Source organism: Amblyomma mixtum, chromosome 4 (genome assembly GCF_055824585.1).
Source record: "Amblyomma mixtum isolate Tamu chromosome 4, ASM5582458v1, whole genome shotgun sequence".
Lineage (NCBI taxonomy): Eukaryota > Metazoa > Arthropoda > Arachnida > Ixodida > Ixodidae > Amblyomma > Amblyomma mixtum.
Window position 1 is genome coordinate 96191406 of NC_143015.1, and position 18883 is coordinate 96210288.

Genomic DNA, 18883 nt, shown 5'->3' on the forward strand with positions numbered 1-18883 from the left:
CAATGGTGGTCACCGCCGCGGCACGGCAAAGGCGTGAAAGTGCAAGTAGTATTGCTTTCGCAAATGAAGGTCAATGGTGGTCACCGCCGCGGCACGTCAAAGGCGTGAAAGTGCAAGTAGTATTGCTTTCGCAAATGAAGGTCCATGGTGGTCACCGCCGCGGCACGGCAAAATCGTGAAAGTGCAAGTAGTATTGCTTTCGCAAATGAAGGTCAATGGTGGTCACCGCCGCGGCACGGCAAAGGCGTGAAAGTGCAAGTAGTATTGCTTTCGCAAATGAAGGTCAATGGTGGTCACCGCCGCGGCACGGCAAAGGCGTGAAAGTGCAAGTAGTATTGCTTTCGCAAATGAAGGTCAGTGGTGGTCACCGCCGCGGCACGGCAAAGGCGTGAATGTGCAAGTAGTATTGCTTTCGCAATAAAAAAATTGGGGAGCATTGCAAAGAGAATTTATGTTTCGTTAGCAGCGCCGCCGCTCCTCGCGCCGTGGCAAGCATGGATTGGTGCGAAGGCCAGCTCAAAACCGCATCTGCTTCGCCAGCGGGCCTCCGTCGTCATCGAAAAGCATATCGAACGAAGCGTCGTCCAGGCCTTCGCCGTCACTCTCTTCATCGCAACCCACTTCGTCGTCGCTCCGTTTGTCGACGCGTGGCCGTTGGACGACAATTTGGCCCAGCAAGCAGCTGTACGACACTAGAGACGTGAAGGCTACGCCGATCTCCACGAGCTTTGCACCCGGACCGTCGCTCAGATCCTGCACTTCGTATTTCCTGGAAATAACGACAAATTCTGTATTAAACCTTTACGATGAAACAAACCTGCGACTGTTGCTTGCGTCGCAAACAAATGGCCGAGCTGGGAGTGCACTCCCAACCATACTCTTCCGCTTTTCTTGATCCGGTCGCACTAATACGTTCGTGGTACCATGCATATGCGGAGTGTTTCACCTTACACTACACAATTCTTAAAAATAGGCTTTTTGAATTAGACGAGCGCTTTCTTCGACACAGCATTGTCGGTGGTGTAGTACATAAGAATAGAGCTAGGACGTGCTAACTAGCAGGCTTCTTAACAAATATTGAATACTTAGCTTTTGAACAATTACTGTTAGGCTCCTTAATTATTAAAAGGCATGTGGACCACCGCAAATAATATTCATATCAGTTTATAGAATTTAGAACGGCAGTTACTCTCGGCGCTGTGGCCCAGCAAATTTTGGCTACATCGTGCCAAGATACATGCACTTTCGAGAACCTTGCAGGCAAAGCAACGTTTCCAGTTCACAAACTCGTTGAATAAGCTAAAATTTGTTGGGCCACAGCGTCCATAGTAACTGGGCTTTCTAAATTATAAAAACTTCTATGGTTATTACGGTGTGCTACACGCCTCTCAATAATTAAGGAGTCTAACAGTAATAGTTAAAAACTTAACTGTTGAATATTAGTTAAGCAGCCTGCTAGTTCGCACGTCTTAGCTGTATTCTAATGTGCTACACCGCCAGTGGCGGTCCTAAGGAGGGGGGGGGGGCGGAGTGGGCGGTCGCCTTCCCAAAAAACCTTTGCACATTTTCCAGAACGTCTGTTTTCGGGCTCTCACAGGGCGAGATGTGATTTTTGACGTAGCAATGGAACGCTTTTTTGTCTGATGCGTCAAGCAGTCCCCTACTTTGTACGTTCGCCGTGGTAGCCGCTGCCTTATTTCACTCAAATCTACGTACTACAGGTTTATTAATTTATTTATTTTAGTACCTCAAAAACCAAAAAAAAGGGGCATTACATGAGGGGTGGGTTGTACAGATATATCAACAAAGAACGAACATAGCCAGTTCAATGTCAACATCAAGGCTCAAAATACAAATGAAACAGGCAAACAGCTCAGAAAATCAGAATGCAAAACACTCAAATGCTTTCGAATAGAAAAGAAAAAAACAAGAGAAGAATAAAAGAAAGGAAGAAACGCTGACCGTTGGGTGAGAATTCAATAACAGATTAGAGAACAGTAAAAACCGCATAGTAAAACAAAGTGCAATAGGTCAACGTTAGAGGGGAAAGATACACGAAAACCTAAAATTTGCCTAAATATTTAAGCTTATCTTTAAATGCAAGCGTGTGTCTTCTATTATTGCAGCGGCATTGGGAAGGCCGTTCTAATCTTTTGCTGTTCGGATGAAGAAAGACTGCGCAAGTGTTTGTGTTTTTGGGCAATGGTATGACACCTGCTGACTGTTCTTATGACGAGCTGAAAACAGGGAGTGTTTTGTGATGTAGGTGCTTAACGGAAGTGAATAGTAGAAACGATGAAAAAGGGCTGAGCTGGCTAGTTTTCGATGGTGCTTTAATAATGGCAAGCTGGATCGGTTCTTCAGGTCGGTTGCACTTGTGTAGGATGAATAATCGGCATGAACAAATCGAATGGCGTGATCTTGATAGTTTCTACGCTCTCAGAAAGGTATTCCTCATGTGGGTTCCAAATGACGGCTGCATATTCTAATTTTTGGAGCATTAATGTGTTGTAGGATAGTAGTTTTACATGTGCTGGGTCAAGCTTTATTGAGCGTTGAAGATAGCCAAGGGATCAGCTTGGTGCTGCAGGGATGTGACTGATGTGCGTTGACCACGTAAGATCGCCAGACAGGTGTAATCCAAGATATTTGCATGATTTAGTAGCATGTAAACGAGAACAGCAGATAAAGTAGCTATGTGGTATTAAGTTCGAGCGTGTATGGAAAAGCATGACCTTACACTCAGCAATATTTAAAGACATTTGTCATTTTTCACACCATTTTCCTATTGCTATGGTAAGTGACGTTGTAAGCTAATACTGCCTTAAAACAGTATTCGTTATACAACAGGTTGGTTGTTATACGAGTGCAATTCGTACGTGACTGTTGAGGTATCGTGGTCCTGCCGTGCCCTCACAGTTACTTTTTGCGCTTTATTACTGGCACTATCATTCAATTTGACATATTGTGAGATAAATATATGTTCTATTTGTGTGCTTTATGGGGGTTTAAGGTCCCAAAGCGACTCAAGCTATGAGGGACGCCGTAGTGAAGGGCTCCGGCAATTTCGACCACCTGGGGTTCTTTAGAGCGCACTGACATCGCACAGTACGCGGGCCGCTAGAATTTTTCCTCGATCGAAATTCGAACGCTGCGTAGATATATGTGAATTATATAAGTTATTGGTTACGTGAGCAATACTATTCATATATAAATCATAAATATACATGAATTACATATGAACATTGTTCATGCAACCGTTAGCTTTCAAAGCACGAGATATGGTATAAAATCTTATCGTTCGCCATTCATGTTTCAACAACAAAGTGCACAAAAATTGTTGTACAAATAAAGTGTAAATAAAAATCGTTGTTTCTATTTTTTTATTTTTTTATATACGGAAGCCCGTTCGCCCCACCTAGAACCAATCGCTGGGACCGCCACTGTACACCGCTGCCAATGCTACGCCACAAAAAGCACTGTTGTAATTAAAAAAAAACTGATTTTAAAAAATTGTGTAGTTTTGGGTGAAACATCCTGTATGATGCCATAAGCCTAGCATGGCTAGCAGAAAAACTTCCCTGTTTATAATGTTCGCCATACTGAAGTGTGGTATGTCGCCAAATGAAGGAACCAATTATGGAAATCAAATATTGACATTCATACTGCCCACACTTCTAAATTGCATATTAAATGAAACTAACATTGACATATCTGGTACATCACCAAAACGACGGCGTGCAATATTTGTATAATGATGCAATACAGTGACTTTTTCTTTCTTTACCTTATACTACCCTGTTAAAGCCATGTTACATAACTCATGTATGTGTTCGTGCTAGTGTATTGTATTTCCTTAGCCGCACACTTCTACGCTGCCCCGTGTGCTAGGGGGCCAGGGCTCCTCAAGCTGTTATCATAGCTTTTATCTGACTTCATCGTAACCGTTATCAAGCACAAAATGTCTAACACCCTAACAAGTCTTAAGGTAAAACATGATGAACGTTCCAAAATCTTATTCATCCTTGCTCTCAATATACTCACCATGAGACTCCAAACCCTTTGAGACTGTTCTAAATTATATTCCAAAGCACTTTTCGCTGTTTTTTTTAATGCTATCAGCTCATCACTACAGTTTGCAGGAAAATGAGCACAATGGTATCACGATCTCGTTCTCAGTCTAATCCGAATGTTTGGTTTTGTTTGGTTCTTTTGATGCGACAAGAGCGGCGGCCTAGTGCTCTCAGCATCCGCCTCGTGTGCGCCAGGCACGCGGTTCGACTCCTAGTGCCGTCGTGTATCCACTGGTCCTCTAACGGATACAACTCCTCGCCTGTTGCCCCCCCCCCCCCCCCCCCCTCCTTGCCTGTACTGCATTGTCTTCGTTGTTCTCTTGGGCCTGTAAAGCTATTGGACACTCGACCACTTTTTCTGTTTACTGACCATGGCTTCCACCACATGCTCCCATGGATGTCATTTTGGCCTCTTTAGCATCACCTCACGAAGCTGCATTGGCATGCACCTATATTTTCTTTATTTCAAGTAGCTTTTTTTTTCTTTAATCGAGCAACGCTGCGGGCTTCGTATGTGGACGCTCTGTCATGGTTCTAGATGGCCTCGAGTAGTCCCTTTCTTGGCCGGTGTGTTTTGAAGCTTGCCGAGAACTTTTGGTTGTCGCTCCGAAGGAACAGTCGCGATATGACCACATTAGATAAAGATTAGGCTCTACCATCTTCTTCACAGATGTTTGGAACCGCCTCACCTTCGTTGGCAGATCTTCGTCAGCAAATATATTTGCTAAGCGCCTCTACAGTTTTCTCCGCCTAATATGAATCTACAGCTCCCCACAATTCCACGCCTTCATTCTCAAAGCGTCAGGCACTTATCAGGACGAAACTTTTCTAATTCGAAGATGATCACGGAGAACTTTGCACGCATACTACAACCTGCAATAGATGACTTGCACGTGACTCCACAGACGCCATAATGGCGAACCATTCATAACTTCTGCGGAGCTGGACGAAGGAGATGACGAAAAGCGGAATATAGAAACCGATAGGTTTCAGCTGTACTCCTGGCTCCATGGCGCCTTCTGTGACGTTGGCGCAAACTATCTATAGTGTAAGGGCAAGAAGGATGTACAATCACTGATGCTTGGAAATTCGCGATGCAATCGCAGATCTCCTTGCTGGCATCGCCTCTGGATGTCTGCCCCTGCCATAGAAGCTTCCAAGCTCGATAAAACTAAGTAAGACATGATGTTGGGCTAGTCGGTTCATGATTAGAGCTTCGTGCACACACGAAGTTCACACCTTCCCGCATTGCCATGACGGCTGAAGCCCACCACAATGCAACTGACACATGCCGTCCGGTATTTTTCTGTGTTATATTTGAGAAAACCCATTGCCTTAGATATCTTACGCGCCCTTACCACTTGCCTTCATTGGGAGGGAGCGACAGTCAGCAGTTTTATCGATTAGAGCTAAACAAAACTGCGCGAAGACGACGGGACAAAAGAAAGGCACGAATACACACACACAAAGCGCAGACTTCCAACTGACTTTATTTTGTAAAAGCAGGGTGCTTATAAAGGCAATCACAGCAAACTAGGAGACAAGCAGAAGCAACGTGCGAACGGCAATGACAGAGTAAACAAGACCACATGTGAATTACTATGCATGAAAAGTTCGAATGTGACCATCTAAGAAATTGATTTCCTGACATGAAACAGATAAAGAAGGGGCGCTAACACACTTATCACCCCTTTTAGAAATGAAATAGGCCTCGATAACTTCTCTTTCGGTTTTTGTTTTGGCCTTTGAAAGGAACTTTGTTTTTTTCAGGTAAGGAGAACAGTTTTTGGTGTCGCAGCTCTTACAGTGCAAGGGTAGATTGCTGCCAGTGCCACTGCTAAGGGATCGCCTGTGCTCTAAAGCGCGTTCATTAAAACAACGGCCAGTCTGGCCTATGTAGGAACGACCGCATGACAAAGGTATTTCATAAACAACTTCGGAAACATATTTTGTAAACTTGTTCCGGTGGTTCTTCTTGCAAGTGGTGGGTTCTTTTCTTGTTCCAGCCAGTAGAGGGCACACTTTTTTCAGCTTGCAGGGAGCCGAAAAAACAACGCGTATCCCATACCTTTCTGCTACCTTTTTGATGTTATGGGAAAGGCAATGAAAATACGGCATGACAAATGGTGGCTTGGGATCTGACCATCGTTTATCTTTTTCATGTGTAGATTTTAGCCTTTGAAGCAGGCTTTCGCAGGTGCCAAGAAGTAGATGACGGGGATAGCCAGCGGAAAGAAGGCGCTCAACTTGACAGTGAAAACTGGATGACATGGTGTGGGTACAGGATTTCTGCAGGGCAGAGAGGCATGCAGACATGATGATGCCACGTTTGACTAGCTTAGAATGAGCGCTTTTATAGGGTAGTAGACTCTTGTTCGACTTTGGGCTATACGACCAGCAAACGTGGGCATCAGTGAAGTGCAGATTTAAGTCTAAAAACTGTATGCGGTTCTCCCTTGTCAGTTCATGAGTAAAAAGTAAGCCTTGCCCCTCAGAGGAGAAGGCGTTAAGAATGTTAGTGACAGCACTGTCAAGGTCATAGTTAGAAGAATTGTCTAGAATCACTAGAAAGTCATCGACATAACGAAACACACGTGATACAGGGTGGTTTAAAAGCTCTTTTTCTAAGCGTCTGTCTAAAAAAGCCATAAAAATGTCACACAGCACTGGAGCAACCGAAGACCCAATGCAAATTCCGGACTTTTGAACATAAAATCGTCAGTCGTAAAAAAGTGGCTGTGGAACTCAGGTAAAACTGTAAAAGCTCTAAAAAATGCTCGGTACTGATGCCAGCCATATTGCGAAAAACTAATTCACCATGCTCTTGAATGCAATCCCTCACAGCAGTGTACAACCCCTCATGCGGTACTGAATAGAAAAGATCTTGTACATCAACGGAAATAGCTGTGTAAGGGGAGGGAATTCGCTGTTCCAGAGCCAGCACAAGGTCCTTGGAGCTGCGGATGAGGAACGGATCACGACCCAAAACTTGGTCGAGGTGGCGTTTTAGGAAGGAGCTAACAGAACGTTGCCAACTGTCTCTCTCGGACACAATCGCACGTAGCGGGCAGTCAAGCTTGTGCGTTTTGCCAGTGAAGAAAATATCCAGAAAATCTCTGCCTGCTTTTGACACCGAGTTTTTGACAGCATCCCGATTCATCTTGTTCAGCAGCTTGACAGCTTGTTTCCGCTGGGTAGAAGCACGGAAATCAACAGGTTTGAAATTCTTGAGCACTGCTTCTCGGGCCTTTTCTTCAAACATGCCTTGCGGCATGACGACGAAGCCCCCCTCCTTGTCAGCTTCCACGATAGACAGTCCGTGCTCCTTAAGGTATGAGACTGTTTTCTTGATCGGGGCTTTTGTAGAAGAAAGGCGACTTACATTGCGTAGAAGGCAGTCCACGCTGTCACTCACGACGCGTTCCCTCGTCTGATCGGAGGCGTGGGAACCGACGCGTCGCACCGTGGCAAGAAGCTCCGAACGGCCCGACGGAGGTTCGAAGCAGAACTTCGGCCCCTTCTGCAGAGTTTGCTTGACAGACTCCGTTTCCCAGGACAGTGACAGTGTTCTCCGTAGATGATGGACGTCGTGGCGCCTGAAAAGAGAGGCGCGTCCTCTCCCAAAGAAACTCAGTCGTTTGCGCAGAGAGTCGCAGATATTCTTGAAGATGCTTGGCCGCAAGCCATTCGTCCGAACCTTCATAGATGACCCCCTTTAGCCAGTCCGAGTAATGCCTGACTCTCCTCCAGGCTTCCGATTTCATAATTTTGCAAACCCGGCGAACATGTCCCCAGGAAGGACCCGGGGCGCTGAAGAGCCTCTGAATTTTGGGAGGCACAATCTTGCAACTGTCACTGTCCTGGGAAACGTTACACTCTCGGAGTATGTCAAGCAAACTCTGCAGAAGGGGCCGAAGTTCTGCTTCGAACCTCCGTCGGGCCGTTCGGAGCTTCTTGCCACGGTGCGACGCGTCGGTTCCCACGCCTCCGATCAGACGAGGGAACGCGTCGTGAGTGACAGCGTGGACTGCCTTCTACGCAATGTAAGTCGCCTTTCTTCTACAAAAGCCCCGATCAAGAAAACAGTCTCATACCTTAAGGAGCACGGACTGTCTATCGTGGAAGCTGACAAGGAGGGGGGCTTCGTCGTCATGCCGCAAGGCATGTTTGAAGAAAAGGCCCGAGAAGCAGTGCTCAAGAATTTCAAACCTGTTGATTTCCGTGCTTCTACCCAGCGGAAACAAGCTGTCAAGCTGCTGAACAAGATGAATCGGGATGCTGTCCAAAACTCGGTGTCAAAAGGAGGCAGAGATTTTCTGGATATTTTCTTCACTGGCAAAACGCACAAGCTTGACTGCCCGCTACGTGCGATTGTGTTCGAGAGAGACAGTTGGCAACGTTCTGTTAGCTCCTTCCTAAAACGCCACCTCGACCAAGTTTTGGGTCGTGATCCGTTCCTCATCCGCAGCTCCAAGGACCTTGTGCTGGCTCCGGAACAGGGAATTCCCTCCGCTTACACAGCTATTTCCGTTGATGTACAAGATCTTTTCTATTCGATACCGCATGAGGGGTTGTACACTGCTGTGAGGGATTGCATTCAAGAGCATGGTGAATTAGTTTTTCGCAATATGGCTGGCATCAGTACCGAGCATTTTTTAGAGCTTTTACAGTTTTACCTGAGTTCCACAGCCACTATTTACGACGGACGATTTTATGTTCAAAAGTCCGGAATTTGCATTGGGTCTTCGGTTGCTCCAGTGCTGTGTGACATTTTTATGGCTTTTTTAGACAGACGCTTAGAAAAAGAGCTTTTAAACCACCCTCTATCACGTGTGTTTCGTTATGTCGATGACTTTATAGTGATTCTAGACAATTCTTCTAACTATGACCTTGACAGTGCTGTCACTAACATTCTTAACGCCTTCTTCTCTGAGGGGCAAGGCTTACTTTTTACTCATGAACTGACAAGGGACAACCGCATACAGTTTTTAGACTTAAATCTGCACTTCACTGATGCCCACGTTTGCTGGTCGTATAGCCCAAGGTCGAACAAGAGTCTACTACCCTATAAAAGCGCTCATTCTAAGCTAGTCAAACGTGGCATCATCATGTCTGCATGCCTCTCTGCCCTGAAGAAATCCTGTACCCACACCATGTCATCCAGTTTTCCCTGTCAAGTTGAGCGCCTTCTTTCCGCTGGCTATCCCCGTCATCTACTTCTTGGCACCTGCGAAAGCCTGCTTCAAAGGCTAAAATCTACACATGAAAAAGTTAAAGGATGTTCGGATCCCAAGCCACCATTTGTCATGCCGTATTTTCATTGCCTTTCCCATAACATCAAGAAGGTAGCAGAAAGGTATGGGATACGCGTTGTTTTTTCGGCTCCCTGCAAGCTGAAAAAAGTGTGCCCTCTACTGGCTGGAACAAGAAAAGAACCCACCACTTGCAAGAAGAACCACCGGAACAAGTTTACAAAATATGTTTCCGAAGTTGTTTATGAAATAACTTTGTCATGCGGTCGTTCCTACATAGGCCAGACTGGCCGTTGTTTTAATGAACGCGCTTTAGAGCACAGGCGATCCCTTAGCAGTGGCACTGTCAGCAATCTACCCTTGCACTGTAAGAGCTGCGACACCAAAAACTGTTCTCCTTACCTGGAAAAAACAAAGTTCCTTTCAAAGGCCAAAACAAAAACCGAAAGAGAAGTTATCGAGGCCTATTTCATTTCTAAAAGGGGTGATAAGTGTGTTAGCGCCCCTTCTTTATCTCTTTCATGTCAGGAAATCAATTTCTTAGGTGGTCACATTCGAACTTTTCATGCGTCGTAATTCACACGTGGTCTTGTTTACTCTGTCATTGCCGTTCGCACGTTGCTTCTGCTTGTCTCCTAGTCTGCTGTGATTGCCTTTATAAGCACCCTGCTTTTACAAAATAAAGTCAGTTGGAAGTCTGCCCTTTGTGTGTTGTATTCGTGCCTTTCTTTTGTCCCGTCGTCTTCGCGCAGTTTTGTTTCGCTCTAATCGATAAAACTGCTGACTGTCGCTTCCTCCTAATGAAGGCAAGTGGTAAGGGCGGGTAAGATATCTAAGGCAATGGGGGTTTTCTCAAATATAACACAGAAAAATACCGGACGGCATGTGTCAGTTGCATTGTGGTGGGCTTCAGCCGTCATGGCAATGCGGGAAGGTGTGAACTTCGTGTGCACTTGGTACCGTGCTAGTGTTCGACTCGAAACGCCTGTGGCGGAGTAACAGCCATACGGCGATTCAGGTTATTATAGATTGTCCCTAGCTAAATGCCACCGTGGTATTCAAGAATACGCAGCGCCCTTGGCGAGTGAAACATACTGAGTGATCTTGACAGTCACATGTTCCAATCAGCTGCATGTTTTCGTTGTGAAAAATTAGTAAAGGTCGATTAGCTGACATTTTAAATATTGTTGTCCGGAATAAAGTGCTAATGCGGAAGTTGTACATCACCGAGAATAATGGTCGACCGTAGTGTTTGCAGCAAAGTACCATTTCCGCCAAGCACATTTCTTACGCCTTAAAACGAAGCTCGCAAACTTCAAAAGCTTCCACGCGACAGTGCTGTTGTCTCAGCATCCCAAGACGTGTTTCAAAGAATAAAGCCCTCTTTTCTCCAGATTACTGCTGTCCTCGGTGGGACTTTGCAGGTGCACTAAGCCAGGGATATGCGTCAGCAGCAGTCGTGTGATAGCTTTCTTTTGAGGCCGGTAACTGAAGCTTCGTAAATGGCACCGTGGTGCAAATATTTCCGCCCACTGTTTCTCAAGACAGTCAACATCTTCTGTATTCACACTGTTTTCAGAAGCAAATATTTAATATTTTATCTAATTATATTTAGTAATTACTTTGGAGAGCACAAAAAACATCAGATTAGGCCACGCCACTCTCGATATCCCTCAGTTCGTTTCGCTGGTCAAGGACACTCCGTCTTTTTTTACAAGCTTGGCTTTAGCTGAGGCACCCGGTATATAGAGAGCAGCACTGATTAACATGTTCAAGCATTTTTTGGAGTCCCACACGGTATTTAAAATGTTGTTTCAAGCTGCTCAGACAGACAGAACAATGAGAAGCTGTGTCCCTGCAGTAAAAGGGTTAAATACGTCTCAATCGTACGTGTTTCACTTTCTGATATCATATTGCAAACAGCTGGACAGTCATTACTACATTTATTTTTACTTTACCATGTATATTGCGGCAGGTTACCCCGTAGGGTTGCAGACGACGTTAGTGTCGAATGTTACTCCTCATTACTGCGGCAGTATCTGGTATACAGCAAAAGTTTTGAGTTTGAAAAGTTACATGACGCGTATTCTCTTTAGTTCTCTTGTGAGGGCCTTCATTAAACATTCTGTTCGTTTGTCGTGCCGGTAACAGCGGCAGGTTATGCATGCCTCCGACATGCATTTTAACCCGAAAGGTGATGACCGGTTACGAATATGCCAAGTTAGGCGAAGAACAGGCAATGAAGCGAATGCATGGTGTCCTAAGTGGAGCTGTATATTTTACGGAGCTAGATTTCGTTTATGAATTTAATGATAAACTTCCCGGTAAGTAGCAGCCGACGGCGAAGAAGCTGGCTGAAACACCCTTCTGCAGGGCTTAAGTATTTAAAGATTGTTCAGTGTCTTCCTCAGCTCGCACACTCAAAAGTGGTACAACGGACCTGTCTACTGGCAGTGCATCCGGCAGCACATTCCAACAACGACTGCTCTGTATTTAATATGTAGTTCTATCGATCTGTATAACAAATCTGCACAGCTCCCCGCCTACTGCCACGAAAAGATCTATTTCACAGCGATTTCGTGAGCTTATCCTTGTGTCCGTTCGCTTAGGCTTTTAGTGCTGTCCATAACGGCGGGAACATGTAAGCTGAATGACGGCAGGGGAATGTTGGTGCCTGCAGTATTTAACCCTTTCAGGCGATTTGTACGCAATTGCGTAAGCGGCAAAATTACCGTATTTTCCGGTGTATAAGACGCGCCCTTATATAAGACGCACCTGCCATATATGCAGGCTGTCATGAAAAAAGTTGGTATATAAGACGCACCCGTGTATAAGACGCACCCCAATTTACCCAGTTAGGCTAATCACGATTAATTAAACATCCTTGTGTGACCATCGTGCATCGTACTGTGAGAAGCTCTTAAGCAACGCTAAGCGATCGAAAAAGGCAACACTCACGCCATACCCATCCACGTTTTAGCATAAAGAAAAAAAAATATCCGTAACAACTTTATATTTTAACTTAAAACCTTCGAAGTCATCACCTTCGGATGCGCTACAAAAAGTTCGCTCATTTCTGAACGCAACGCGGCTGAAATATTCTCTTCGCGCTACGGACGTACTACGTACACGGAGCAAAGTTGCAAAGGGTGACTAAAAAAAAAAACAACGGCTTGTCTTGGCTTGTCTTGACAATGCCTAGAAGTGTGATTGTCGCCATCTTTTGGCATTTCACATTACTTTCGCTTGGGTACAGTGCTCCCAATATTCTAGAGCACTGTAGGTTGGGGCCTCCTAAACTGCCGCATATTTATGATCCCGGAAGTCGTTATCCCCGCCCTTTCATAATAAAGTTCACCTAGAAAAGATGCGCACGGCAGTCCCCATATTGAAATATTTATCGTGTTAATGCCGCGTTATTGGTAGCGATACTTTTTTGGTGAAAAAAGCTTGAACATGAACCTGAGTGATTTCCGAACTCGCAAAAAAAACGAAAAATTTGCATATAAGACACACCCTTGTATAGGACGCACCAGCAAGATTTTTGAAAAAACGTCGCGTCTTATACACCGGAAAATACGGTACAGCTTTTTCTGTGAAACTGGAGCACTTAACAGTGATTTCATTATTTCACTCAAATTAAGCACCCTTTTTGTTGCAAATAAGTTGTTTTTTTGTACCATGTAGCGAATGAGGTAAATAATATTTCACATAAGAGTAAGCTAGGTAGCACTTAGTCCGCCGTTATGGTGCAGACAGATTTTGCCGCGAGTGGAAACATCGATTGTTTTTACTCAATTTCGAGCGCAATGTGAATCTTCGAAACACAAACTGATTCCACGATCCCTAGGGTGTTTACCTGACACACGAGAACATTTCGTTGTTAATATTTCTAACAAATCTATCACTTTGTACGGCATTCTCCATATCGTTGTAAAAACTTACCTGCTAGTCTTTCAGGGAACATTCGAGAACTAACAAATTCCCTTTCTAGAGGCCTGAATATACTATTTAGGTGAAAAAAATAATTATTTCAGCCAAACCCAAAAATGGCGCCTGAAAGGGTTAAAGCGAGAAAATTATTTTTGAAGTTCAGCTTTTACGCCGTAATTTTTTACTCATTATCATCGACCTAATCACAGCCAAGCGGCTACAAAGTAAAGCTTATCGGCTGAGAAACTTATTTGAAGAAATCTTCGTCCTAGTCCAGGGCTACCACTAAACTGACCTAACGAATTTTACACTGCAGTATATTTCGGTCTAGGGTAGTAAACTCTATTCCCAAGCACCACATGTAATCGGCCCAATCTTGCAAATCGATGGCTTCACTCTGGGCCTTTGTTGGACCTGCCATTGCCGATATTGGGCCGATTAATTAAGCTGCCTGGCAACAAGGAAAGACTAACATTTTTTTTATTGTTTTTTTCCATGTGTCCAGTTCGCCTCCGCAAGCAAGAGCATCTTTCCCAGACTCAGATGATGTCCCCGATTTCAATAAAAATGAGCGATGAATACGTACCTGGTAACCCACGCGTCCTCGGCCACGTGCTGGTAGGTGAGGTCGCGCCTCACAGCGTACCTCTTCTCTTCGGGCACGCTCACAGTCAGGCCGAGCCAGATGTACTCCCTCTGGCCTGTAATACTGCTGACGACCAAGACGAGTGCGACGTCGGATATGGACGCCTTAATGGACCAGTAGTAGAACGTGTAGTGGACGGCGAGCGTTCCTAGTGGCAAGTCGCAGCCGAAAAGCCTGCCCAGAGAAGACGCGTTGTTAGCCCTTTCAGCCACTGCGTACATGCTTGGGTACGCTTTGTAAACAGCTTATTAAGGCGAAAGCCTTTAATGCCTCGTACTGTCAGCAATCCGTATCGGCAGCCGTGTCTTCGTCCGTGTCGGCAGCCGTGTCGACCGATGTGTCCGCGTTTTGACGGGTGTCCACCGAGGTATGTGAGACAGTTACTGCGTAATTTCCTCCCCTCAAATACAATTTTCAGTTTCTTCATTACGGCCCCTCTTCTTTCACTGCCACTTCCTCCCTTTCTGTGCGGTGCGGTTAAGGTGTCCACCGAGATGACTGAGAATTCCAGCGCCATTTTCTTTCCTCAAAAAGTGTTTCGTTCAAAGGGCGAGGCATCGCACCAAACGGATGGTGGCGTTCCCTGGCAGCGCTACAACACGCTGTCGCGTTCCACTCCTGAAGGCGAAGCTTAAGCGCCATTAATTAGCAGTCAATTATTGTTGAGTGATTAATCAGTAATTAGTCATTAATTAGTAATTTGTCATTACTTCATCATCAATTATGTAGACGTCATCCAGTGGTGACGTCACCAGTGTCCCATAGGCAAAGTGGTGCGGAAAACGCTTTCACCTCTACGCACTTTAGACAGTCTAAGTGCCCCCTGAATTTTTTTGGGTGTGTGCGGCACCAAGCAGGTATTTGTTTATCTCAAGTGGACTTCGCATCTTTCATGTGGAAAAAAAAAATGTGTATGGTTTGTCACGACACCCGCCGCTTTGGCTCAGTGGTAAGGCGCTCGTCTACCGAGCCGGAGTACCCGGGTTCGAATACACGACGTTCCAACAGGATCCCGCGTCTTGTCTTCTCGTTCACAAAGACTACACAGCCAACCTAGTGGATCTCGACCTCCAACTAGAGTACTCTTATGTAATGGTGACCCTCCTACCAGTCCGCCGCAGGGACCCACCGATGCATATACTCAACGTATACTGCTCTCCCAAACTAAAGCGAGTGACTTTTGCGGACCTCTTTAGCCGCGCGCTAAGAGTAGCGGGCCGCGATCCCCTGCTGATTGTGGGCGACTTTAACGCTCCCAGTCAGCAGTGGGGGTATCGCAAGGAGGAGTCGCGCGGGCGTAAGCTGGCGGAGCTTGCGTCCACGTTGGGCCTCACCCTCCACACGGACCCTGTCCACCCAACCCGGCTAGGAAATTCCGTGACACGGGATACGTGTCCGGACTTAACCTTCACTCGCAACATACGACACGCAGACTGGCTCAACACCGAGGAGACCCTCGGTAGCGACCACTGCATCATTAACACTACACTACGCACACGCCCCCTCAAGCGTCCCAGAACACAAGCCCATATCCCAGATTGGACGAAATTCAGGCAAAATTTTAACTCACTTGATAATACACCCATTTCCGCGCAAGGCTACACAGCATGGTCCCAACAGCTGCTGGCACACCTTTCCTCGCATGAAACACACATCCAGCTCTCAGAGGCGGTCACGGACGTGGATAACCACCTTCTACACCTCTGGGAAGCCCGTCGCAGCCTCGTCCGCCGTTGGCGACGCCAGAAACACAATAGAAAGCTTAAAGCTCGAATTGCCGAGCTTACCCAGAAAGCGGCAGAGTACGCGGCCCAACTCTCCGACTCCAACTGGGTAGATAGATGCAACACGGCCGCGCGACAAATGTCCAGCCGAAACACGTGGCGTCTTTTTCGAGCCCTAATCGACCCAACACAAACACGAACCGAAACACAAAAACATTTGCACCGAGCCCTGCACGCTTTTTCTGGCAACACGACTCAACTGGCAAAGAAACTTCGGCACCAGTATCTGTGTACAGCCCAAGACCCCCGTGGATCTGCGTACTCTTATGCAGGCAGAGAGAACACGGAGCTGGATCAACCTTTCCAGCTCCATGATCTGCGGGCGGCTCTCGCCAAAATGAAACGGGGCACTGCGCCAGGACGGGATAAGGTCACCGTCAAGCTTTTGACGAACCTGCCCGACTTGGCATACCAGTCCCTCCTGGAATACGTCAATGCGATTTGGCGCGGGGACACCCCCCTACCAATCGAATGGAAAACGGCTTTGGTCACTTTTATTCCTAAAGCTGGCAAACCAATTGACACAGATAACCTCCGCCCCATCTCTCTCACCTCATGTGTGGGCAAACTAATGGAGACGATGGTGCGGGATCGGTTATCTACATATCTTGAAAACAAACAAGTCTTTGCGAGCACCATGTTCGGATTCCGCCCACACAGATCCGCACAGGATGTCCTCCTGCAACTCAATCGGGAAGTCCTTGACCCCCTCGAATGCCCCCATAATGACCGGGTAGTACTCGCCTTGGATCTTAAAGGGGCATTTGATAATGTAACACATGAGATCATACTCACTAACCTAAGTCACACCGACTGTGGCCTCAATACATTCCAATACATAAGACAATTTTTAATAGATCGTCAATCCTACATTCGAATTCAAGATAGAGACCATGGTCCTTACCTACTCGGCACGCGGGGAACCCCTCAAGGCGCGGTACTTTCCCCGCTGCTCTTCAATCTGGCCATGATGCACCTGCCGGCCCAGCTGAGTGGTGTCGCCGGCGTGCAGCACGCCCTGTACGCTGATGACATCACTCTGTGGGCCACGCAGGGCAGCACAGGAGACATTGAAACCAGCCTGCAAACAGCGGTGACGATAGTAGACCGCTACGCCCGCCGCTGCGGTCTTCAATGTTCCCCTCAAAAATCGGAATTTGTGCACCTCCGCCCCTCACAGAAGTGCACAACTAAAATATATCTCTCTCTTGAGAGTGGTCCCATACGCGAAAGTGATGAGATACGGGTACTCGGACTCTACATCCACAAATACAGGCGGCCAGACACTACATTGGCCAAACTCCGTAAGGTGGGGGACCAGGTGGGCCGCATGGTCCGCCGGGTTTCCAACAAACGCGGAGGGTTACGAAGTAAGGATGCCTTGCGGCTGGCAAACGCCTTCGTAACTAGTCGAATTCTCTATTCGACTCCTTATCTCCACCTACGGAAACAAGAGGAGGACGCCCTTGAGGTCATCCTTCGCAAAATTGTTAAACGTGCCCTTGACCTCCCCATCACTACTTCAAACAGCCGGCTTATGGCTCTTGGGGTGGTGAATACTTTCCGGGAACTCCGGGAGGCGCACCTTACAAACCAGTACACGCGCTTGTCGCTAACGGAGTCGGGTCGCCGCCTTCTTGCTCGACTCCATATCCAACACACCCCTCCAATGGAAGACAGGTTTCGCATCCCGGAACTGTGGAGACGTGCCCTCCACGTGCGGCCTCTTCCAGCAAACATGTCACATGAAGACCATAATGGTCGGCGCCTGGCACGAGCGGAAGCGCTAGCCCGATATTATGGCAACAAAACAGGTGTATACTACGTGGACGCATCCGGCCCTCACCACGGGGGATGGTACACGGCCGCGGTAGTTCACAATAGCAACACAGTTAACGGCCTAACTTTCAGAGCCCGCAGTGCAACACAAGCAGAAGAGATCGCGATTGCTCTCGCGGCCTCACATTCCAATTCAAAATACATAATCACCGACTCGCGAGGGGCCTGTCGGAACGTCGAACAAGGCTGCACTCCCTTCCTAGCCTATCGAATATACCAAAATTGCATACGGGATACGGACCCCGCACACCGTTACCTCATATGGGCCCCTGCTCATCAGGGGTTGGCAGGAAACGAGGCAGCAGACGCAGCCGCCCGCGCGCTCTCTCACCGGGCTGTTTTCTCCTCCCCGTCCGATCAGGAACCCGATTTTAATCCGGTCTATACATTCAAAGATATTACAACATATTATCAAAATTGTCATCGTCTTTACCCTAGCCCATGTAAAGGCCTGAAGAAGGCGGATGAGCGGCTCCTTCTCCGCCTTCTCACCAATACATTGCTGTGCCCGGCAGCGCTAAAACGTTTTGACCCCTCCTTTAGCGGCAGCTGCCCCCACTGTAGTGCAGTGTCTTCTGACACTTATCACATGGTGTGGGCCTGCCCCTCCAACCCCGCTATTCCCCCCATCCCCAACCCAGCCCGGGAGGACTGGGAGGCGACCCTGCTCGGCTGCCACGACTTACAGGCCCAACAAGCCTTAGTCGGGCGCGCCCGGGCGGCGGCAACCGCCACTGGGGTCCCATACTAGGGACCTCCACCTAGTGTTTGTAAGGATCGGTCCCTTACGGGCTGATCCAAACATACCTCCTGCTCATTCGTAATAAATGTTTTCACCACCACCACCCCGGGTTCGAACCCGACCGCGGCGGCCCGTTTCGATGGAGGCGAAACGCAAGAGGCGCCCGTGTGCTGTGCGATGTCAGTGCACGTTAAAGATATCCAGGTGGTCGAAATTATTCCACAGACCTCCACTACGACACTCTTTTCTCTCTTTCTTCTTTCACTCCTACCTTCCTCCCATCCCTTACGGCGCGGTTCAGGTGTCCGCCGATATATGTGAAACACATACTGCGCCATTTCCTTTCCTCAAAAACCAATTCCTGGTTTGTCACGCAGTAAGTGAACGGAGTAAATAATATTTCGCGAAACACTAAACGATGCTGCTCGACGTCCGTAATTATTACGCAGAGTTTGCCAACAGTAGTGATGTAAATTTCTTTCTTCAGTAGTTTTAGGAACAACGTATATTACTAAACAAATCGTTTTACTCTGCTTCGGATGTTTTCTTACCAATTCCTGGCGTTTTGATATTGCTGTTTTTATCAGGTAATATACTTTGTACTAAATATCGCA

General features: G+C 47.0%; 1 protein-coding gene across 1 annotated transcript in view; it reads right to left on the reverse strand.

The window, feature by feature from the left end:
• Positions 1-516: 516 nt before the first annotated feature.
• The window catches only part of LOC149347509 (cytosolic endo-beta-N-acetylglucosaminidase-like), a 41618-nt gene continuing 23251 nt past the window's right edge, over positions 517-18883 (reverse strand). Inside the window, exons 8-9 of the mRNA XM_089541593.1 lie at positions 13845-14078; positions 517-769 (exon numbers count right to left, since the gene is read on the reverse strand). Of these exons, the coding sequence (XP_089397719.1) occupies positions 517-769; positions 13845-14078 (487 nt within the window). The remainder of the gene's footprint in view (positions 770-13844; positions 14079-18883) is intronic.